Genomic DNA, 24,880 nt, shown 5'->3' with positions numbered 1-24,880 from the left:
GATAAATGGAACCATGAATTCTGCTGTTTATAAAAAAAATCCTGAAGGAGAATGTCTGGCCATCTGTTCGTGACCTCAAGCTGAAGCGAACTTGCATTCTGCTGCAGAAAAATTATCCAAAACTCACCAGCAAGTCCACCTCTGAATGGCTGAAGAAAAACAAAATGAAGACTTTGGAGTGGCCTAGTCAAAGTCCTGACCTGAATCATATTGAGATGCTGTGGCATGACCTTAAAAAAGGCGGTTCATGCTTGAAAACTCTAAAAATGTGGCTGAGTTACAAAAATTCTGCATAGATGAGTGATAAAAACTTCTCCACAGCGCTGTAACAGACACATTGCAAGTTATCGCAAACGCCTGATTGAAGTTGTTGCTGCTAAGGGTGGCCCAACCAGTTATTAGGTTTAGGGGACAAACACTTTTTCACACTGTGCCATGTAGTTTTGGATTTAGTTTTTCCTTAATAATACAAGCCTTCATTTAAAAACTGCATGTTGTGTTCACCTGTGTTATCTTTTTCTAATATTTTTAATAAGTTTGATGATCTGAAGCATTAAAGTGTGACAAATATGCAAAAAAAAAAAGAAATCAGGAAGGGGCAAACACTTTTTCACAACACTGTACCTGATCACTGGTGTCATGCTGATGTTTTCTGCCTCTGATCACTTCCTGGGCCAAATATGTTCTTCTGGTGGTGATTTAAACCACTCTGGCATCTCTCTACTGGGGCTCTTGTTTTCTGTCAGCAGGAGAGCTTCCTCTCTCTCTCTCTCTCTCTCTCTCTCTCTCTCTCTCTCTCTCTCTCTCTCTCTCTCTCTCTCTCTCTCTCTCTCTCTCTCTCTCACACACACACAATTCAGCTCAATCTAAAGGGCTCTGTGGACAGGACAGTTTTGTAGTAGTATTGCCAGAGCATTCTGATGGCACCCTGTTCTGGTAAAAGAGGACAATAGCAATCCAGGAGTATATTGGAAGACTGTATTAAAATGTCTGTGTGTTCTTTCAAAAATCCATGTGGCATTTTTCCTACAAAATAGACACAATGTAGGTCATGCTTGAATGAATAGAGGGAAGTCTGACGTAAGACTGCACTCACAGTCATACCCTTTTCTCTATAATTAAGGGCTAACATAGCCAAACTACTGCCTAAATAAAATTTTTATTATGACACACACACACACACACACACACACACACACACACACACACACACACACACACACACACACACACACACACACACACACTCTATATTACATCACTAAGCAAAGTAATATTTTGGTATTATAATATAATCAATATTTTAACAGCAGAAAAGACGAACATGTTCAATAAACACTAATTTTTTACACACCTATCAGGCAAAACATTTAAACTACTTACAGGTAAAGAAAATAACACTAATTATCTCTTCATCATGGTACCTGTTAGTGGGTGGAATATATTAGCATTTTGCCTTAAAGTTGATGCGTTAGAAGTAGGAAAAATGGGCAAGGATTTAAAGATTTGAACAAGTTTGACATAGGCGACTAGACAACAGGTTCAGAGCATCTTCAAAACTGCAGCTCTTGTGGGCTGTTCCCAGTTTGCAGTGGTCAGTATCTATCAAAAGTGGTCCAAGGAGGGAACAGTGGTGAACCGGCAACAGGGTCAAGGGCAGTCAAATGACATTGATGAACGTGGGGAGCGAAGGCTGGCCTGTGTGGTCCGATCCAACAGACTAGCTCCTTTAGCACAAATTGCTGAAGAAGTTCATGCTGGTTCTGATAGAAAGGTGTCAGAATACACAGTAGTTGTTTTTTTTTGTCTATGCGGCTGCATAGCCACATACCAGTGAGGGTGCCCATGACCATTATAATGTAATGCCTGATTGGGCCATTGTCATGTGGCTTTTTATGAAGCCTTGCCTCATATACAGTATATAATACATGAAGTGCTCTATTAATATTGTAATGAATGTGTGTAATTACAGTTTTTTTTTTTTTAACAGTAATTGAAAAATTATACTAAATTAGAACAATAGCTGAGCACTTTTTACAATTCCATACTTTATACTGAAACCTGTGCAGGTGTCATTCCTCTGATCGCTGTCTGTAGCATATACACAATCATGACAGAGATTTTCATATTGTTCAGGAAGCAAGCATGACAAGAAGTATTAAAAACATCTGATTATTAACCCCTCAGGACAAACAGATTGAAAAACAGGTTTTCCATGATGGTATCACGCTAGCTTTAAACCGTACTTTTCTCATATTGTTGTCTTTCCCGGTACAATTTTTTTATCCCCCTGCCAACAATCCCATTTTCCTATTTTCTTTCTAATTCTTTTCCAAATCTAGCATGTGGAACAGATCTTAAATACAGCAGAATCTGTAACGACCAGTCCAAACTGCTAAAAAGTCCAAACGTGCCACATGGGAAATAATTATTCACTTTATGTGAGTTCTAAAAAACTTGATTATTTTTTCACTCTCTGTCTATACTCAATATATCAAAGAAAATGTATGTATTAACTAATATTGCCTGTTTGCCATCTCTTTAATGCCTGTTATTAGTTAGCTGGCGTGTCCTTTCACAAACCGCATGATGTCCCACTTCAGAACTTAATAACGGCATAATGAAATTCAGAATCCGAGCAGATTAGAACTGTCTGATAAATCATCTAGCAATTATTAAAAGTCTGTGTAGACAATAGAGAAAAAGAGCCAGTATAATGAAAGACTGGGGGGGTTGGGTTTTAACTATGATTTTTTTAACTATTTATTTGTATGATACAGCTGCAAATAAGTATTTGAACACCTGAGAAAGTCAATGTTAATATTTGGTACAGTAGCCTTTGTTTGCAATTACAAAGGTCAAACGTTTCCTGTAGTTTTTCACCAGGTTTACACACTGCAGGAGTGATTTTGGCCCACTCCCCCACACAGATCTTCTCTAGCTCAGTCAGGTTTCTCCCCTGTCGCTGAGAAACATGGAGTTTGAGCTCCCTCTAAAGATTCTCTATTGGGTTTAGGTCTGGAGACTGGCTAGGCCATGCCAGAACCTTTATATGCTTCTTACAGAGCCACTCGTTGGTTATCCTGGCTGTGTGCTTCGGGTCATTGTCATGTTGGAAGACCCAGCCTCGACCCATCTTCAATGCTCTAACTGAGGAAAGGAGGTTGTTCCCCAAAATCTCGCAATACATGGCCCCGGTCATCCTCTCCTTAATACAGTGCAGTCGCCCTGCCCCATGTGCAGAAAAACACCCCCAAAGCATGATGCTACCACCCCCATGCTTCACAGTAGGGATGGTGTTCTTGGGATGTACTCATCATTCTTCTTTCTCCAAACACGTTAGGTGGAATTATGACCCAAAAGTTCTATTTTGGTCTCATCTGACCACATGACTTTCTCCCATGACTCCTCTGGATCATCCAAATGGTCATTGGCAAACTTAAGACGTGCCTGGACATGTGCTGGTTTAAGCAGGGGAACCTTCCGTGCCATGCATGATTTCAAACCATGACGTCTTAGTGTATTACCAACAGTAACCTTGGAAATGGTGGTCCCAGTTCTTTTCAGGTTATTGACCAGCTCCTCCTGTGTAGTTCTAGGCTGATTTCTCACCTTCCTTAGGATCATTGAGACCCCACGAGGTGAGATCTTGCATGGAGCCCCAGTCCGAGGGAGATTGACAGTCATGTTTAGCTTCTTCCATTTTCTGATGATTGCTCCAACAGTGGACCTTTTTTCACCAAGCTGCTTGGCAATTTCCCCGTAGCCCTTTCCAGCCTTGTGGAGGTGTACAATTTTGTCTCTAGTGTCTTTGGACAGCTCTTTGGTCTTGGCCATGTTAGTAGTTGGATTCTTACTGATTGTATGGGGTGGACAGGTGTCTTTATGCAGCTAACGACCTCAAACAGGTGCATCTAATTTAGGATAATAAATGTAGTGGAGGTGGACATTTTAAAGGCAGACTAACAGGTCTTTGAGGGTCAGAATTCTAGCTGATAGACAGGTGTACAAATACTTATTCGCAGCTGTATCATACAAATAAATAGTTTAAAAATCATATATTGTGATTTCTGGATTTTTTTTTTTAGATTATGTCTCTCACAGTGGACATGCACCTATGATGACAATTTCAGACTTCAGACTCCAGAAGAGAACTTGCAAAATAGCAGGGTGTTCAAATACTTATTTTCCCCACTGTATATATAAGCATTATTATAAACTGTGGCTATAACAAAGACGAAGCTATACTGCCTTTTAGTGTCCTTTCGGATTCTATCACTAGGGGCGGAATCGAGCTCCACTCAAATATAAATAATCTGCATATAAAATGTTTATATGGACTTTTTTTTAATAGCGTACACGATTTGACGTGTGGAAATTACCCATATTTGAATTATAATATTATATAAGATAACGTGAAGAGATGTAAGTTCTGTTTGAACAGCAGGTCTAAAGTTACACCTACAAGGGAAATGACCTAAAGCAGAGGAAGTTGGTCAATATGGGAAAACCCAGAAGCAGACGAAGCAGAAAAAAGCTCTAGATTAGCACCCTGGGTGCTGTTTTATTAATAACATAGCTGTTATTAAAGCAAAATAGAGGGGAAAGTGGTGAGAATCTTTTTGAGAGTCAGGAGTAGGGAATAACGGGATGAGAATGAGCTCCAGCGTCACCTCGGAGACATTAGTGAGGAGGCTGAACCACTCCACACTGCGCAAACTCTCTGACTTTCTGGACCCTAAAGACGCATGGAAAAGTGTCCTAGTGGACATAAAGAAGGACAATGGGGAGCCGAGGTACACCCAGTTACACCTCAGGTACGGAGTTACTCTAAACTGATCTCCCTGCTCTTCATCTCAGCATTTAAAGCACTTTTTTCTTTCCGGAGTCTGTGAAACTTCCGGGTAAGTGATGACTCGATGCCTGACGTGTCGAGTCGTGTCGTTTTGGGAATCGATTCTTCCGTGAAGTGATTAGTATTACTATATAACACTAGACATAAAGATGAGATGGTATAAGGACCCCAGACCCACAAGGGAACCCATCCTCATTACCGAATGTCCATTCATTATAGCTTTATTGTTGTTGACATTAACTTTTTATTGATCTGCACTTAAATGTACAACTGTTCATGCAAACTGCAGTCCTGAGCCATTGTAGTATACTGTTAACAAAGGAGAGAGAGAGAGAGAGAGAGAGAGAGAGAAAGAGAGAGAGAGAAGGAAAATTAAGTATCTTTATTGTTACATAAATAAGGATTTTTAGACATTAGTGTGTACCAGTAACTGAGTCAACTAGCATTGTCTTTTACATCAGGGATGGATGGATGGATGGATCTGATTGTGTTTCTAGGTAGTTGCAATAGCATTCTCTGTGTTTGGTAGTTGGTTGCAGGTGTGAAGCTCAAGCATCTCCTGTGTTGCCAAGAGGTTTCCGTAGTATTCCTGGGTGGTTGCTATAGTATTATATGTGGTTGCTAGGATAGTAGATAAGATTAAATTAGATTAAATGTTATTGTTACTATGCAGAATAGAAGCACAAATCCAGTGAAATGCAGTGCTGCTATTGAACAACTGGAGCACAGTGGTTGCACAGTGGTTGCTCTGTGGTTGCTTGATGGTTGCTATAGCATTCTCTGTGGTTGTGAGGATGTTGTTATTGTGCAGGTTAAGCAAGTCCTCAGTGTTTTGCTAGGTAGTTGCTATGGCAGTCCATGTGGTTAGCAAGTTCTTGCTAGGTTTCTATCAGCCCTTGTTATCAGATCTGACATCCAGCTCGAACGAAGTGATGTGAATGGTAAAAACCAGCACCAGTTATTTATTTATTTATTATTATTTTATAAAGAAACTGGGGTGCAACAGTTATTTCTATTTTTTCTGTTCTCAGGAGGTTTGAGAGGTTGGTAGCCCAAGGTAAAAGTCCTACAGTGGAGCTGTTGTATGATTGGGGTACCACAAACTGCACAGTCAGAGAGCTCGTGGAAATTCTTCTCAGACACAAGCTGATCGCACCTGCCAAAGTACTACTGCCAGGTAATTTGATTTGTCCAGAATGTACTACCAAAGCAACTACAGTATGTTGATAATGATGATGATGATGATAATGATAGTAAACAGTAAATTATATATAATATGTATATTAAGATTATTTGATTTGGTTCTTGTGTCTGATTTGTAGGCCTGGTTTGTGGGGGGGGTTATCAATAAATCATGGACAAAAATCTAAAATTTGTACTCCAGAAAAGGCATAATTGCATCTGAATACTCTAATAATCTGGGAAAACATAAACGGTTCTCTTTTATAATAGGGTCTCTTAAAGGTTCTATGCTATTTTGCTGTAGAAAAAGGTCTTTACTTTATTTTCTTTAATTACCCAGAAGCCCAATTTTGCAAACGATAATATTTATTTTCTAGGTTTTTAATTATTTTTTCCTAGGTTTTAGTGGTTATGCTGAACTATTAATCCATGTTCGAACACCATAGCCCTGACATGTTTATGAACACTTTTTCATAAAAAGTTTGTCATATGCCCTTTAAAATTAGATATAACTGTACCACCTGATGACACACAATGGAGAGCAGTCGAGGATCCACCCTCTCAGTATTACCGGGAGCAGACTCAGCTTTGTGCGGTGAAATTGGATAAAGTAACACTAAAAGAAGACGCGCCTTACACGTTGCCTGACAGCACCACAGGACCTGAGAAGAATCAAGAGCCTAATGAAGAAGGTATTGATTGGTCCGTGTTGGATTTACAGTATGACACAGACATAAGCATGTATCCATGTATCCTAATCTAATACTGACATAGCGGTGTTCATGTGTACAGTAGTTAAAGGATTCATATGTTTATTAATATTTCTTACAGTTTGTGCTCACAAAATAAGTGCAATAGTTTAGTGTTCCATCTGAAAGACATAAAAGCGTTAAAATGTTTCCACAGAAACGGCTCATTTCTAAATCTGAGGTTATAAACAGCACTGAGCATATGAAAGCCTTCCCCTTGTAATTGCTTCATGTCAACTTTGAGATACATCTACAAAAAAGGCTTGTTATTTTCTCCGCTTCCTCCTGAATCTAGGTTTCTACGCCTTCACTTATCATAAACTGACACACATCACAGGGAACTGGGATGAACGGCCTTCTTCATTGGGAGGCAGGAGACTCGGAGAGGGCGGCTTTGGAATTGTATTCAAGGGTCTGCACAACATCAAGCCTGTGGCAGTAAAGAAACTGAGCTTAGTAAGTATCTGATAGATTTGAGGTTAAGTGCATATACAATATTCTGGTAATAATAACAGTAATAATAATTTGTAAAATAAGCAACACGTGAACAGATACACCGATCAGGTATAACATTATGACCACCTGCCTAATATTGTGTTGGTCCCCCTTTTTGCTGCTAAAAACAGTCCTGACCCATCGAGCATTACCAGCATTAACTTCTTTAGCAATTTGAGCTACAGGAGCTTATCTGTTGGATCATCAATTAACCTTGGCAGCCCATGACTCTGTCGCCGGTTTACCACTGTTCTTTCCTTGGACACTTTTGCTAGATACTGACCACTGCAGACCAGGAAACCCCACAAGAGCTGCAGTTTTCAAGATGCTCTGACCCAGTCGTCTAACCATCATAATTTAGCCCTTGTCATAGGGGCTTGCCCATTTTTCCTGCTTCAAACACATAAACTTTGAGGACAAAATGTTCACTTGCTGCCTAATGTATCCCACCCACTAACATGTGCCATGATGAAGAGTAATATGTTATTCATAATGTCCTAATGTTATAATGTCAGAATGTTATGTCTGGTTAGTGTATGTCCCAGTGTGCATTCTGGTCATTTTGTTTTTATTTCCTGCACAAAGGTAGATGATTTGTCTCCAGAGGAGCTCAAGACTCAGTTCAATCAAGAGATACAAACACTAAAGAGGTGCGATAACAAAAAGCACTTCTGCTCTTCAGTATGTCTTTATACGTCTTTTCCGTTCTGCCTCTGCTTCACTGATCTAACATAATAACTCTTATAATAACTCATAATACTTAATATTTATTAATAAGATGTTATGCTTGCTAAATACGTTTTTCTCAATGGACTCAGTATCTAGAGCATTCCTTCCTTTTATGGCATTAATATGTGTCTTTACTTCTGTTCAGGTTAAAACATGTGAATCTGGTAAATATGGTTGGCTATTCCAGTGACGGCCAGTATCCATGTTTGGTCTATGCTTTCATGTCGAACGGTTCGTTATTGGATCGACTAGCATGTTTGGTAAGTCAGTGAATGTTTTGCCCAATTTTATGTCATGTTTCTATACAAATAATATTTTTTCTCTTTTGGGTGGACTGATTTGTAATTTGAGGCAGCTTACCACTATCTTCACAACCACACCATCACACCATCACATGCTTCCAATGGCCATTTTCTTGTTTAGCTTTCAGATTTAAATAGAACCTTCATACCCAAACTAAAGCAACCTAAGCCCCTTTTTTCTTAGAATGACCGACTTCAGTTCCATTCTACTTGTACATTGTTTCATCCAAATATAGCAAATTAGATATTATTTACCACCAAGTACCAAGTGGCTTTTTAATGTCCATTATATAAAACATTATTTGGATAATCATGTGTGTAGGAGGGCAGCAGTCCATTGTCCTGGCAGATAAGAGGTGCTATAGCACTTGGAACAGCCAGAGGCCTTGAGTACCTTCACCAGCACAACCACATACATCGTGATGTAAAAAGGTACAGAAGTTCATTCTCAATTCTGACCCATTGGAATAATGCTGCTCAGCTTTGGACTCTTATAGAGGCAATACTATATAATTACTTATTTGCAGTGTTGTATTCCTGATTATTTGAAGATAATTTTTACAAACCCGATTCCAAAAAAGTTGGGACACTGTACGAATTGTGAATAAAAAAGCAATGCAATAATTTACAAAACTCATAAACTTATATTTTATTCAAAATAGAATAAAAATAAAATATCAAATGTTGAAAGTGAGACATTTTGAAATGTCATGCCAAATATTGGCTCATTTTGGATTTCATAAAAGCTACACATTCCAAAAAAGTTGGGACAGGTAGCAATAAGAGTCCGGAAAAGTTAAATGTACATAAAGGAAACAGCTGGAGGACCAATTTGCAACTTATTAGGTCAATTGGCAACATGATTGGGTATAAAAAGAGCCTCTCAGAGTGGCAGTGTCTCTCAGAAGTCAAGATGGGCAGAGAGTATCACCAATTCCCCCAATGCTGGTTGTTTTCAGCGTGACGAATGATTCGCATTTTCTGTAGACAGTCCGAGTGAGCGGCAGGTCAAACGTCAGAGGAACCTCATCCATATTTATGATGTGGTGCGGCCCGATTCAGTGGGAGCGCATCTGAATTAATATTAAGAGTTTCATTGGTTCACTTTAACCCGTTCGGCAATTCCATTGGTCTAATTGTATTGGGTTTAGTTTTTTTGGCATGAATCTTGTGAAACTGGGAAAACCCAAGAAAAATCCATAAATTAGCCGCCTCGTTGTTTAACCCGTGGGGAAAAAATTAGCGGCTTATAGTCCGGAAAATACGGTAGTTACACATACCAAACTCTTGATATACTGGGAGTGGCTTTAGTTCCTGGGGAAAAAAAGAAAAGACGTATAATAAGAGTGCATTTTTTTTTACAGTGGGAACATCTTGTTGGACGAATCCTTCGTTCCCAAGATTTCAGATTTTGGATTGACACGTGCATCGGTTAAGCTCTCGTGTACGACTGTGTTTACCGAGAGAATTGTGGGGACGACGGCTTACATGGCACCAGAGGCCCTGAGAGGAGAAATCACCCCAAAATCAGACGTCTTCAGCTTCGGAGTGGTACGTCAAACACCAGACTGGACACTGTCAGTTGTTTAATCAGAACATGAAAATGTATAATAGTAACTTTTAATAGAGACGTTTCTATTAAGAACCATACAGTGTATCTCACATATAGTGAACACATAACTTCACAATAAAGAGGGAGGTATCAGTCTGTGTTTAATAGAGGTAACAAACACTTAGGCCAAGATTAAAAAAAAAAACAACATGCTGATTTTTGCAGGTGCTACTTGAAATTCTGTCTGGACTGCCTCCTGTTGATGAAAACCGGGACCCAATTCTTCTGGTCAGTTCTGACCAATGAATGTCTGAATGTTGTTCTCATAATAATATACACATTCTCAACCTTTTTCCACACACCATTTGTCACTCTAACTCTTTACTTTAATGTCTTTCTCAGATGGATATGAAGGATGAGATAGACGATGAGGAGGTCACACTGGAGGAGTTTATAGATAAGAAAATGTTGGATTGGGATATGGAGTCTGTGGAAAGGATGTACCATGTGGCCAGCCAGTGTCTGAGTGAAAAAAAGAACAGGAGGCCTTTGATAAAGGAGGTACGTGTTGCTATTACATTGCATAAAAAAAAAAAATACAAAATCGACCATTTGACAAACAGGTGTTATTAAAACAAGAGCCTGGAATGTATGTGTACATGACGTGCATGTAAGCAAATGTAGGCTATGTAGATTGGTTTAATGTTTTCCAATCAGCAGGAAGCTGTAGGTTTGAATAAAAGAATGTGTATTTTTGGTTATACAGTAAATGTTTTTGACTCTGTCAGGTTTCTATACTAAAGAACTTGTCTCTTGGGTGGACTATGTTGCCAAACCGATCACATATTTCAACATGACTCACAAATAAGCTTTCATGTCCTTAAACCTCTTTATTAAGCCATATATCTTTCACAAAGCTATAATATAATTTGTCACTACATCCAGCTGTGCATACGTGCCTTTGTGTCAAATATCAAAAAGTGCTTTAGGGCAAAGCACAGTTTAATAAGTGCTACAAATATGTATTAAATCTACATGCTTTGACAAGGCACATTAGCGCCATATCAGCATAGCATACACTACTGGAAAAAAGTATTTGGACATCTGACTTTTCCAGCCATATGTGGCATTCATCCCCCCCAAACGATTAAGGCGCACAATTGTATGGCAATTCTATGGTTTACATTTTCCCTTCACTTAACCAAAATGATCCAAACCTCTTCCAGCTTGACAATACCCCATTGCAGAAATCCTGCTTTTTGAAGATATTGTTTACCTGGTTTGAAGTGGCCTGTTCTAGAATTCTGACCTCAACCCTTTTGAACACATTTGGGATAAATACAGCAGTGGCGGGCGGTCAGGTCCAGCAAAGCCTTCTCTGCTGGCTTGAACACTATCAGAAGCACTAATTCTAATATTTGTTTAATGAAATTGTATTGATTTATTCCCAACAGTTTTTTCTTGTCATTTCGTAGCGTTTCTCTTGGCTGCACTGCTTCCTGTAGGTGGATGTTAGATTTTATGTCCAATCAGATTTCAGCCTTTATGTGCTGGCATGTCAATCTAATCTGCCCAGGACCTTCAAAGTCTGTAATGCTGGTGTTTTTTACCATAGTCTCCTCTCAAGAAATAGCTCTGTTTCTTTAACCAATCAAATTTCATATTCGCCTCACAGGGCTAGCTAGCTGACCCAGGATAGCATCAGCATTTTTCCGTCCTCTGATTGGTTGGTCAGAGGGAAACTGTCACAGCCAAGTTTGACTGGCAAAACACATCTGTACCGTGCTGCACCCATGAATACATCTGAGTTAGTCTTTTTTACACCTACGGAGGAAGAGAAACTGATTTGGTCTCAGACATACTTAAAAATCCATTTTCAAGAAAAGCTAGAAAACCCTAAAGCTACCTAGCGTGTCTCAGCCCGGGGAAGGGTTTGTTCACCACTTCCCGGACCAGTAAATACGTGCGGTACCACTGGATTACAGCCTCTGAGAAGCAGCGCAAATTCACCGTGTTCACAAACTTTTATTCAGTGTCTATATTTAAATCTACTTTTTAACATTACATCATCAGTTTACTATTAATAGTACACTTCCTTTAATTTTTTTTTATGTTGAAACAGTGTTTTTTTTTTACCATTCATTTCTGTGTTGTGTTTTCATCTGCTAGGTACTTGCTGAGATGGAGGGATCTTAAAGCTTAATCACCTACACCTACCAAGACGAGCGATGAGAAACTGAACCATCATTTTCTCATTTTTGGTTACGTCTATTCCGTCGTGTAAATTTTTGTAATTTAGAACTATTTTCCTGAAATGAAAAGGACTCATTTGTGGTTTTAATATTTTTATTTGTTAAAAAAAAAAACATTAGAGATAAGCACTCTTAAGACCACCAGACATGAGACATAATTCACTATTTCATTCCATTTACATGATCGTTGTTTCATGAACAGTGGATTCTCGCACATTTTTTCGGCTGGTCATGCTAGTAGTTTTCCTGACACGTTGGTGCTACATCATCGAAAGTAAACACCAGTGCCTTAGAAAAATCAATAGTAGCAATTGAGCTAATATTAAAGAAATAATTATTGTAAATATTTATTTCAAGTAATTCAGTGAATAAAAATTCTAAAGCCAATTCATCTCAACTCCTTCGTTATTTCCCTTTATCTATGAGTATACAGTGTAAAGTTTCACACAAAGCTTGTTTGCTCTACCCAGGATGTGGGTCACAATGTACAATAACTGGCCGCATTTTATTTTTTCACTAATTTAAACTCAAAATGCAAATCGAACCCACTCTATAGACGAAACAAGCTCGAGTTCTATGCAACAGCTCTAATACGTACAACACTTGCATAGAAAAAAATACCTTTCTTGGCAAACGGGAACATGAGCATGACTGTTGTATAAAAAAAAAACGATAGTTGTATTGTGATATAAAAAGCGAAAATGGCGAACGTTAAAATACCAAAGTTTGTCAAATGTGAGCATACAGTGTTTTGTGTTGAATGCATCTTATAACTTAGGCCTCATGTAAAAAATACAAAACCTTTTTTTTTTTTTTTTTTTTTTTTTTACATTGAAGTTAGAATTAAAATAGAAAAGAAAAAAGGGGAAGAGAAATAAAAAAAATGGGATTGTGGAGGTCTTGTTGTTCCTGTTCACATTTCCGAGCTTACATGCTCATGCTAAAGTAGTAACCGTTTAATATAACAATCCTTACTGCACTCGCTGATGATGCGAAATACATGAGAATTTTTAAATGGTACAAATATAACTTTCCTATAGCGGATGAAGCTCTACCAACATTCATGCTTGTGATTCTAAACATGTCAGTATGTGGTATTTACTGCAATGATGCGGTCTCGTGTCTGATCTATGGTACTGCAGATCAAGAAGTAGTCCTGGCATTAATGAACGCATTTCTTTTTTTAAACCAAATTTAGTTCGCTACAGACATGCAGACATGAGGAAGTTCCAATGTGTGCATAGTTCATTATGAGGCTGCTGTCTTTGCTTTGATTCGGGGGAAAAAAATATACATATGTTGTTTTTTTTTTTTAAAGGTAGATAGCTTTATGTAAAACAGGCCTCCGTTGTTTGGAATGTTCCACTGGAGTACAGAAAAAAATAAAAAGAATGGAATGTGGTTAGATGTGCGTTCAATCGTCAGCCTCCTCGCCGTCTCCAGGATGTCGAGTGATCCTGCGATCGCCTCTCCTTCCTGCGGGACCTTTTGGTTTAGCGAACGCTTGTTTGTGCGCGTGCTGTTTGGGATGAACCTCTTCGTACAGGAAGTCGGCAGTCAGTTCCTCGCCGTTATCGATTTCCAACTGCGTAGAGTGAAGGGGAAAAAAAACGTGGATGAATTCAAATGGCTTTTATATAGCAGCAAATATATTGTTAACCAACCGCAACCTGCTTAGGTTCTCGTACCTTTTTCACTACTTCCATCTGCAGTTTGTTCTCCACCATGTCTATGAGAGGATTCTTACAGCTGGAGTAAAGCATCCTCTCTTTGATGCTGCAGCTGTAGCCTGGCATCGAGTAAATAAACACTACAAAAAGAAAAAAGGTATACAGATTTAAATGTCTGGTGACCCTAATATGGGAAAAAAGAGAAAACTGCATTCAACTGTTCCCCCCCCCCCCCCCCCCACTAAATAACACCAACACACTGATTGCTCGAAAACAATGGAAGAATGAAATGTATTGATATTTGTATTACATTTAACATCTAATATTGTAGTTTAAATCATCTGTATAATAGTAATATAATATGCATGTTATTGTGCTTGGGAATATATGGACACACCGAGCCAACCGTCAGCCGGCGAGGAATGTTGGGGAGGGGTTTACTGCCGCACTCACTGAATTTGAAAAAGATTTTTATTTTGAACATAAATAAGCCGCACCTGTCTATAAGCCGCACCTGTCTATAAGCCGCACCTGTCTATAAGCCGCACCTGTCTATAAGCCGCAAGATATTATAAGATCAAATTGTGAGTAAATGTGGCTGCTTAAAAAGCACATACCGTACTTATAACCGGGTGTCCGCAAACTTTTGGCAATATAGTGTATACCGTAATTTCCGGACTAATAAGCGCACCCAAATATAAGCCGCACCCACTGAATTTGAAAAAGATTTTTATTTTGAACATAAATACGCCGCACATGTCTATAAGCCGCATGTCTACACTGAAACTAATGAACTTTACACAGGCTTTACCGAAAGACAGTGTCTGTTACACGGCTTGTATCTAAACAGTAGCCTACCAAGAAAGTCATTGTTCACTGTCTTCCTCCTTCCTTTCACTATTTCTCTCAAGAGTTTATCTTTTGGCATCGTCGTGCGTTTAAAAATCACCAATGGTGAATCTTTTCTCCCGATGCCGTGCAGCTCAGAACACAGGTGAAGTGCGTGTTTTCATGCCCGGGTGTTTGACAGTCCGAGTGAGCGGCAGGTCAAACGTCAGAGGAACATCATCCATATTTATGATGTGGTGCGGCCCAATTCAGTGGGAGCGCATCTGATTTAATATAAAGAGTTTCATTGGTTCAACCGGAACCCGTTCTGCAAATTCATTGGTCTAATGTTATAGGGCTCAGTTTTTTTGTATGAAGCTTGTGAAACCGGGAAAAACCCAGGAAAAATCTATAAATTAGCCGCTTTATTGTTTAAGCCACAGGGTTCAAAGCGTGGGAAAAAAAGGAGCGGCTTATAGTCCGTCCGCACGTAGAATCAGCGGCGGAGCTCGCCGGCGTGTAAGAAAACCCCGATTGGCTAATTAGCTAAGTGAATGAGCACACGAGAGAAGAAAAAAAAAAAAAAAAACAGAACGTGCTTGTTGTCATTCTTGTTATTGTTTTTGCAATTTGGGAGACAAAAAAAAAAAAAAAAAACGCTACACAAATCTGGCATTACTGATTACGGCAGGTATTAAAGCTGCTTGCTTTATATATTCACAGTTTTAGCTCTTTCGTTTTTTTTGGGGGGGGTTTTTTTTGGATGCCGGATAGAGACTACTGCCACCTGCTGGTATGGGAGAGTCCTCTCACGCAAGTGCAAAACATACACGCACAGTTTGGTGTGCCTATTAATTAAAAAAAAGCCCCAATTAATTGGTCGACCTCTATTATTTACTTCACCTGTCAATGGTCGTAATGTTATGTCGGATCGATGTACATACTGTAGATATAGCAAGAACACAAAACACATACCTATAGACTCCAGATAGTCTCCTTCATGTGTGTGCTTGTAGAGGAAGAAGTGGTAGCGTGCAGCGTCTTTAGGAATCCTCTTGGGTAAATCTTTCAGCTCTGTCTGCTCAGTGTTCGACAACATGATGAGCTCCTTTCCAAAATCGATTTTCTGTTGATGAACAACATGGAGACATATACCTTTTCCACCTTTTGAAATGACACACGATTGTCTTTTGTCTTCATATTTTATGCATTTAATCAATCATGGAATTCCATCATGGAAGGTATACTCAGCATCCTGATCTCTAAATTACACGCTACACCCCATGTTACTGAATTCATGGGTGACACATTTGTGTTTTTGTTTTTATATATCATGTGTGATATATAGAAAAGCAAAGTGTATTAAAATTCATATAGTTTATATTCGATTCAAGGAAGTGGTTTTGTGGTGTTTTGTGGTTGGACTTTCCTTAAAAATTAGATGGACAGCATAGTTTTAAAATATATTATATCCACATAAATGATTTATCTAAAAAGTAGCATACTGTATATACTTAACATAAAATATATCTTTTTTAAATATTACTTTATATTATAATTTTATGACATTTTTTTAAAGAGAAAACTGAAGAAAACTGGAGACACTCAGTTGTACAGGACGTAGATGCGCTGTAATAAAATTTTGCATTCCTTAAACTTAAACCCAAACCTGTTCCAGCACTGCAATGCCCCTGTGCACACAGTGAGTTCCTTGAAGATCTGGTTTAGATGCTTTGGAGAGGAAGATCTTGAGTAACCTGCTATAGAACTCATCCCTATTGAACACCTTTGGGATGAATGTGAAAGCTGACTGGACCCCAGGCCTCCTCACCTACATCAGTACATGCCTTTCGTAACACCCTGGTGGCTGATTAACACAAATATCCACAAGCACACTCCAAAAACTAGTGGAACTTCTTCCCAGAAGAGTGGGGGGTATAATAAGAGCAAATTGGGACTTAATGTGGAATGCAATGCTAAAAAAATAAAAAATAAAAACATACTGTACTTATGACCAGGTGATGCAATACTTGGCAATATAGTGTATGTTATCAGGATTTGCCAAATGAATCATCTGCATATTTTTGTTTGCATTTCTGTTTGATAACGATGCTCGATGCGAATACACAGACTTTGAATTAGTGTTAAAGTTAAAGAGTGCTCAGCATATTTCTATTATTGTCTTCTACATCTAAAGCTGCACCTGAATCGATAGTGTTAAAGTGATGCTCGACACAACGACTGCATCCATCCCTGGCTGCTCCGCTCATCTCTCTCACACCAATTCTGGATGCGTAGTGACAATTTTTGGGGCGAATATACTGTATTTCAACCATGTTTATGACTGCTGTAGTTTGGCTTACCAGCTGGACGTAGTTGAACTGCTTCTCCTTGAACTTCTGCATGGCCTGCATGGCTTCTCCATGCAAAGGAAAAGCCACACCCTGCAGCGTCTGCTGCTTGGTGTCCACACCGATGTCAGTCTGCACCTGCACAAACACATATAGATGACTTTACTAACAGTCTTTTAATAATCTATACACATAAATAATACATACAGGATATACAGTAGAAGCGACATGCTTCCTTATTCCCTAAACGCATCTAAATAAAGGATGTAAGAAGAAAGAGAGAGAGAATGAGAGAGATATTTATGTCATACATCCTTAAAAAAACTCTTCTGGTAAGCCTCAGACCAGTGCAGTATCTTACTCATTTCTCACAGTCACTTCCTTTTTTGCAATTCCTCCTTTTCTGATTGGCTAACATCAAAAATGAGCCCTGGTCTGCTCATTTCCTTATATGGGGATGGTCTCGTGTCACACTATTCCTGTTAAAACCCTGGAGCTCAGCAGTTACTGCAAAGGGCAAAACTAACTGCTCTTTAAACATGCATGGGATTATGTTGCACTGAGCCATTGAATAATACCCTCACATACACTGCATAGGTGCTCATGGTTGCAGTAAAGACCATGCTGAGAGAGATGCTCGTACTCAATCCAGTGTGTGTTTAATCAGCATCTCCTGGAGATTCTATTACCCCTTCAATTCCTAACGTTTTTCGTTTACATTTACATAATAAATATTCATATGGCAGTTCATTTTTCTCCAAAATAACTTACAAACAATCGGGAAGGTTGCATTAAGGTTAAACCCTGGCAGCTTAGAAGGGCTGGGATTTTAAATCCTGCCCCCCCCAGCAGCCTCAAGCATTAACAACTGAACATGAGTTTGTTATCCTAAGACTTAAATGCTTCTGTTGACCTAAATGAGTAGTGTATACCTCGCTGAGCTTAATCTGTCGCAGTTCCTCTTCAGCAGCTGTTAGTGGAAGAGGTGCAGCCTGAGATCTGAGGTACTTCTTGTAACCACTCAGAGAAATGTCATCCTGATGAAGAACAGTGGGGGAAAAAAATAAAAAACAAACAATAAATCCTATCTATTTTTATTATTATTATTTCAGGTGTTTGTTAAAGATTTAACCATCTGACGGTATGTGAATTCGATCATTTTGGAACAATTTCACTTCTAGTCAGTGCAAAAAAAAAAGTTGTCGAACCGTTTTGATTCCTCTCACCTTCTTTGTCCTTTTATTTTTTTGTTCTGAATGGTAGTTCCGGTTTGTTTTTGCTTCCTTTTGGTGGATTACCGTATTTTCCGGACTATAAGCCGCTACGTTTCCCCACGTTTTGAACCCCGCGGCTTAAACAACGAAGCGGCTAATTTATGGGTTTTTCCCGGTTTCACAAGATTCATGCCAAAAAAACTGAGCCTCATAACATTAGACCAATGAAATTGTCGAACGGGTTCAGGTGAACCAATGAAACTCTTTAAATTAAATCAGATGCGCTCCCACAGAATTGGGCCGCACCACATCATAAATATGGATGCGGTTCCTCTGACGTTTGACCTGCCGCTCACTCGGACTGTCTACAGGAAATGTGAATCATTCTTCACGCTGAAAACAACCGGGCATGAAAAAAACACTTCACCTGTGTTCTGAGCTGCACGGCAACGGGAGAAAAGCTTCACCGATGGTGATTTTTAAATGCACGACGATGCCAAAAGATAAACTTTGTTGTGAAAGGAAGAAGAAAGACAGTGAACAATGACTTTCTTGGTAGGCTACTGTTTAGATACAAGCCGTGTAGCAGACACTGTCTTTCATTAAATCCGGTGTAAAGTTCATTAGTATCAGTGTAGACATGCGGCTTATAGACATGTGCGGCGTATTTATGTTCAAAATAAAAATCTTTTTCAAATTCAGTGGGTGCGGCTTATATTTGGGTGCGCTTATTAGTCCGGAAATTACGGTATACACTATATTGCCAAAAGTTTGCGGACACCCGGTTATAAGTACGGTATGTGCTTTTTACTCACATTTACTCACATACTCACACTTTTACTCACAAGCCACATTTACTCACAATTTGATCTTATAATATCTTCCACTCTTCTGGGAAGATGTTCCTATAGATTTTGGAGTGTGTTTGTGGTGATTTGTGCTTATTCAGACACAAGAGTGTCCAGTCAGTTAAGTCAGGTACTGATGTAGGTGGGGTGCTGTCAGAGTTCCAATTCATGCCAAAGATGTTCTACAGGGTTGAGGTCAGAGCTCTATAACAGAAGATCTTCCACTTCAACCCATGCAAAGCATATCTTAATGGAGTTTGCTTTGTGCACATGGTTCATTGTCATGTTGGAACATGTTTGGGTCTTTTAGTTCAAGTGAATGGAGCATTTTATGTTAAAACAGCCAAAGACCCCCGATACAACTGTGTGCCTTCAGCTTTTCGATAACAGTTCAGGAAAGAACCACATATGGCTGGGAAAGTCAGGTGTCCCAATACCTTGTTCATATAGTGCATGATGTTCCGTTATGACCCAATTGTTTATTTAAAAAAAAAAAAAGATATGCAAAATAATTACAGATTCAGATAGATGTTTAAAAAAAAAATGGTGGGATTTTGATGAACGCTTCGACTTTAGAGCAAATGTGCCAGTCACCATTTTTTTTGTTTGCTCTAGATTCATAGTCATGTTCATCTACCAGCACGCTACTTACTCCCAAAGCAACCTGATTGTGAAGATGACTTGTACATACCTTCAGAGTGCCAAATATTTCATCTTTAATATGGCCACCCCCAAACTCCTTCTTCACAGTTGCCCTGGTAGCAGCATAAAGCATTTTATGTCTCACCTGTCGGCACACGAATAATCCAAGAGTTAAATATTAACCAAGAGGAAATAGCATTTTTTTTAATCCACACTATGAGTTCAGCTACACCATCACAATACTGTATTTCATATTAGAACAAATGACAACCAAATGAAATAGTCTCTTATAAATGTATGTGAATGTGCTGTGACATAATTGTCTGAATTGTCACAGTTTGGTGTGAACTGAAAATAAACATAACAAAAAAAAAAAAAAGAATTAAAAAAAGAGGAAAATGGAAAGAAAATAACAAAAACAATGAACAGTTGTGTTGTTGTGTTTAGGACACAAGTGTGAGGCTGACAACGAACTGAAACTTCTTCGTAGAAACTCCATATAAGAACTTGCTGCATAAATAGCCTGCACTGATATGAGGTTAGCATCTGTAGGGTGCATGCGAGCATTCAGGAAACCAGACACCATTACTTAAATACTGAGGCAGCAATAGAGAAATCCGTATATGATCACTGGCCTGTGACCTCGGCTTCCTTTTTTTTTCCGCTCATTACACCAATCGATATATTTGTTTTATTTTTATGGAACAGCAGTGCTAAACTCCGACCTGTAGACATTCAGATTTTCTAAAACATCTAAAGCCACACCTAGAATTTTGTTGACAAGTCAAAACCTGTTCCCTGCTCTAATTTCATTGCAGCATAGACATGTTCTGTTCGAAAGCATTTTTCCTTGTGGAACACCATTTGCTGCATGAACTAATCATCATCCCACCTTAATTTTTTTTAAAGCTGTATAAAATTCAGAGAAATCTACTCCGAGAGCAATCATAAAGTAAATAATTCTTATCGTACGTCAGTCTATCCGGCATTTAGAACGACGCAATCTTATCAGATATTGAAATTCTCTTACAGCAGAGTGATCTGGCGACCAGGCGATGAAAATCCACTCATGTCCTTGACTATTAGTAGAGTCCAGTCGATATAAAATGTAGCAGGGTAGATCCTTATCAAGAAGAGGGAGAACTAAGGAATTGTAGTCTTCCTCCCAATTCTGAGATGCCCGCTTTGATTCGCTGAGTACTAGCTGTTCTATAAAGCACAAAAAAACACCATCATCAATAATCATAAATCTCATCGGGATTCCATTCAGATCAATGAGGCAACAGATATTCATGTTACTACATTACTCTATTTCTTCAAAATAAAACAAAATCAACAAATGGTTTAATTTTGGATACTATACAATATTACAATGCTGCATATGACCTCAAAACTGATACAATAATTTAGTGTGAAGATGTCAAGGGACAAAAAAATCTAAATAATCTGTACTCCATCATCAGTCAGAAAAGAAAATTAGCACTCATAGTGAAATCTTTGTTTTCTGTCAGGAGTATATCAGTATACACTAGCACTGTACAACATCATTTGTCATTAGGGATGTGCAATATATCACTATAATATTGATATTACGAGACATGATTTTATGTTACTATTACTATACACGGATCTCATTCCAAGTTGTGCTGAAAGGATATCGAATAGATGCCGTGGTACTAAATAGATTTTTTTCTTATGTAAATTATATATTTTAATTTTGCATTATCTAAGAAATGTCCTGAAGTACCGCAATAATCTATTTTTGTCATATTGCCTACATGTCAAAACAGGGGCATTTGCAATGCACATATGGGATACACAATTGGTTTTTTGTTTTTTTAAAGCAGCCTTATTACAAAAGTACCAAATGTTTTATTGTATACTGAGATGATCAGACGTTTCGGAGGACTCACAGACCTCTGTGATTGATTCTGCGTTCTTTTATGACACAGCAAATAACTATGAAGCAGTAATCAGGCTGTCCGATGTGAGCCTTCAAATCTTGAGCTACGCATATCGTGGTCATAAATAACACTTCCTACAGAGTAAAGATTGTGAATTCCTAACGCATGTGCTTATAGTGTCTCCTTACCATCTTTGATCACAATCTTCAGAAGTCTATAATCTCCATTCCTGGCTTTGGCAAAAATACCTTTCACCTCCGTCGAAGCTTAAAAGTAAAATGGATAAAATGCAAAGAGTTAAACAACCAAAAACTTTCCCATCATGAGCTTCATTACTCAGTGCCGGTGGGCCGGATTTTTGTTACACATCAGATGCTGAATTCCACATCTGTATCACATCTGGACATAGTCTGTCAATCAAAATATGTTTACTTCTTAAAAGGCTTTTGTAAAACGCCACGTATTTGGAAGCAGATACAAAATAAATATTCATTTGCCATAATTTCCTGCCTCATGTGAACCTGGACTAGATTATCATTATCACTGTTATTTATAGCACAACAATAGTTTTTATTTTTTGATTGCTGGGGGTTTTTTGTTTTGTTTTTTGTTACTTTGTTTTCTACTGCAGCATCTGTTGAAAAGCATGCAAAACAAAGAATTCTATTGTACAAGGATTCATTTTAGATCCAATTGTGTTATTTTCAGTCGTTTTAGATCCAGCAATTTTAGATCCAATCGTTTAAGAATCAATCGTTTTAGATCCAACCATTTGAGATCCAATCATTTGAGATCCAATCATTTGAGATCCAATCATTTGAGATCCAATCATTTTAGATCTAATCGTTTAAGATCCAATCATTTTAGATCCAGTCGTTTTAGAGCCAATCGTTTTAGATCCAATCGTTTTAGATCCAATCGTTTTAGATCCACAAAACATCTTAGACCCCATCATATCAGAACCAGTCGTGTTCGATATAAGCATTTTAGATCCAAAACATGTTAGACCCCATAATTTTAGACGCAATTGTGTTAGATCAATTACTTTAGATTCAATCACTTTAGACAAAATCGTTTTAGATACAAGCATGTTAATCCAATCACGTTAGATCCAATCAATGTAGATCCAAGCATGTTAGATCCAAACCACACCATCAGCTAGAGCTGCTCTTTCCTCAATCTGAATCACTACACATGTGCATAAGTTTACTATGGTAGTTTTGCAGATATCATGGCAGTTAGTGGGTGGGTGGGCTATGTCCCATCCCCTGGTAGACTGTTGTTTATGATCAGGCAGGTATTTGTGGTGGAAGTGAGCCAGCGGTGTGAGCGAAGGCGTTGCCCACTTCCACATCTCGCGATCAGAGCTCAAGCAAACACAGATGTGGTCAGCTATCTCACGGTTTGAATGAAGTGCTAACAGGATCGCACCATCACTTATCTCAATCAGGATCTCCAAACTAGCGCACAGACACAATCTACTCAAATGTCTACGAGAGCGCTCGCCGCTACTCTCCCTCACTGTCCCGGATCAGCTAACACAGAGGCGGCCGGCGATTTCACAATAAATCTCCACGGAGACCAAACTGCTTCCCAAAAAAATACATCATGCAAAGAAATAAAGTACACTTAGATATAAGGCGCGGTACCTGGAATTCCAGTTTGATGAGACATTTTTCTTATCCGAGGCGAGGGCTTGATATCAGAAGGCGAAGAAAACCAGGAAGAAGGAAATAGAACGCGGGTCACGTGACCGCTTCTGCGCGGTGACGTCACTCGTCTTTCCTCCAAACGCTGTGTGGCAATTGAGCACGCGCAGTGCAACGAGTATTCACTAGAGACGGGCGATACGGTTTCTTTTCGAACCGATACCAAGTGCTTTCGAGATCAGAATCAGGTTTATTGGCCAAATGTGTTGACACACACAAGGAATTTGGTTCTAGCTGTTAGTGACTCTCAAAGTACAGACATAAATGAAACTAAACATTCAGCTTGGACTTTACAAGACAAAACATACTATACAAGACAATACAGACAATGTAAGACAATATAGACAGTATAAGTATTAAATAGGGATACAGATTATATGACAGATCAGTAATGTACATAAAGTGTGAGTGCATGGTAGTGCAAATTACAGAATTGTGTGTCAAGTATGATAAAGAGTTTACTATAGAACGTTGTACAATATATAGCAGCCATTGTGTGTAACATATACGGATAATGTAATGACTGACTGAAAGTGCAGTACTTATAAATATGAGCAGGGAATATAATTATGGTCAGTTGTTATTGAGGCTGATTGCTTGGGGAAAGAAACTGTTCCTGTGTCTGGCAGTTTTGGTGAACAAGGTTCTGTAGCACCTGCCAGATGGGAAGAGCTGAAAGATGTTGTGTCCAGGGTACGAAGAGTCAGTAGTGATTTTTTCTGCCTGGTTTCTGGTTCTTGTATGGTACAGGTCCTGGAGAGTGGGCAGGGGAGCACCAATGATTGCTTTCTGCTGTTTTAACTGTTTTCCTGCAGTCTGTTCCTGTCCTGTTCTGTTGCTACTCCAAACTAGATGGTGATTGATGAGCACAGGACAGATTTAATGACTTAAGTGTAGAACTGTTTCAACAGCTCCTGTGGCAGACTGTACTTCCTTAACTGCTGTAGAAAATACATCCTCTGCTGGGCCTTTTTGAGAATGGCGTTTATGTTGGATTCCCATTTCAAGTCTTGGGAAATGGTAGTGCCCAGAAACTTGAAGTTCTCCACTGATGACACAGGGCTGTTGGATATTGTGAGGGGGAGTAGTGTTGAAGGGTGTTTCCTAAAGTCCACTATCATCTCCACAGTTTTGAGTGTGTTTAGCTCTAGGTTGTTCTGACTGCACCAAAGCACCAGCTGCTTCACCTCCTGTTCATATGCAGACTCGTCGCCATCTTGGATGAGTCCGATGAGCGTGGTGTCATCTGCAAATTTCAGGAGTTTGATAGTTGGGTCACTTGATTGCACTTGATTGCAGTCGCTCGTATATAGGGAGAATAGCAGTGGGGAGAGGACACATCCCTGAGGAGCACCAGTGCTGACTGTCCAAATACCGGAGGTAACACCTCCCAGTCTCACCTATTGTTTCCTGTCTGTCATGAAGCTGGTGATCCCCTGACAGATGACAGGGGGTATAGTGAGGTTTAGGAGTTTGGAGTGGAGAATTCTCGGAATTATTGTATTGAAAGCTGAACTGAAGTCAACAAACAGAATCCGGGCATATGTTCCTGGGCAGTTAAGGTGTTGCAGAATGTAGTTCAGCCACATGTTGACTGC

The 24,880-nt window shown here is 39.0% G+C and overlaps 2 protein-coding genes across 3 annotated transcripts; one reads left to right on the top strand and one right to left on the bottom strand.

Annotated features, from left to right (window-relative positions):
• The first annotated feature begins 4,468 nt into the window (after positions 1–4,468).
• irak4 (interleukin-1 receptor-associated kinase 4) lies at positions 4,469–12,503 on the top strand. The gene is made up of 11 exons (XM_083546428.1): positions 4,469–4,817; positions 5,887–6,032; positions 6,544–6,729; positions 7,082–7,242; positions 7,867–7,931; positions 8,156–8,270; positions 8,635–8,744; positions 9,677–9,863; positions 10,090–10,152; positions 10,267–10,425; positions 12,034–12,503. The coding sequence occupies exons 1-11, from the start codon at positions 4,651–4,653 to the stop codon at positions 12,058–12,060; spliced, it is 1,386 nt and encodes a 461-aa protein (XP_083402554.1). The 5' UTR covers positions 4,469–4,650; the 3' UTR covers positions 12,061–12,503.
• LOC310728682 (twinfilin-1-like) lies at positions 12,193–23,375 on the bottom strand. Of its 2 annotated transcripts, none has more exons than XR_014534303.1 (9): positions 23,223–23,375; positions 21,762–21,839; positions 20,700–20,878; positions 19,719–19,814; positions 17,898–18,002; positions 16,978–17,103; positions 15,085–15,740; positions 13,805–14,238; positions 12,193–13,701 (listed from the first exon to the last, which is right to left on the bottom strand). XR_014534303.1 is itself a non-coding variant. In XM_083546474.1 (9 exons), the coding sequence occupies exons 1-9, from the start codon at positions 23,245–23,247 to the stop codon at positions 13,531–13,533; spliced, it is 1,053 nt and encodes a 350-aa protein (XP_083402600.1). In that variant the 5' UTR covers positions 23,248–23,375; the 3' UTR covers positions 12,193–13,530. The 2 variants fall into 2 exon arrangements, 1 of the variants encoding a protein (XP_083402600.1); XM_083546474.1 differs by having other exon boundaries at positions 13,805–13,926; positions 15,590–15,740.
• Positions 23,376–24,880: the final 1,505 nt, after the last annotated feature.

This window comes from Silurus aristotelis, assembly GCF_946808225.1.
Source record: "Silurus aristotelis genome assembly, chromosome: 7".
NCBI lineage: Eukaryota > Metazoa > Chordata > Actinopteri > Siluriformes > Siluridae > Silurus > Silurus aristotelis.
The sequence above is the reverse complement of the archived record's forward strand: the minus strand, read 5'-3'. Positions and strand labels throughout refer to the sequence as shown.

Excerpts from the sequence above, each read along its gene's own strand:
- irak4 (XM_083546428.1), top strand. The coding sequence starts at position 4,651 with ATGAGAATGAGCTCCAGCGTCACCTCGGAGACATTAGTGAGGAGGCTG. Across the intron at positions 6,730-7,081 it reads TCAAGAGCCTAATGAAGAAG|GTTTCTACGCCTTCACTTAT; the intron begins GTATTGATTGGT and ends TCCTGAATCTAG. Across the intron at positions 8,745-9,676 it reads ATACATCGTGATGTAAAAAG|TGGGAACATCTTGTTGGACG; the intron begins GTACAGAAGTTC and ends TTTTTTTTACAG.
- LOC310728682 (XM_083546474.1), bottom strand. The coding sequence starts at position 23,247 with ATGTCTCATCAAACTGGAATTCCAG. Across the intron at positions 18,003-19,718 it reads AAATATTTGGCACTCTGAAG|GATGACATTTCTCTGAGTGG; the intron begins GTATGTACAAGT and ends GTTCTTCATCAG. Across the intron at positions 17,104-17,897 it reads GACAGATTAAGCTCAGCGAG|GTGCAGACTGACATCGGTGT; the intron begins GTATACACTACT and ends GTGTTTGTGCAG.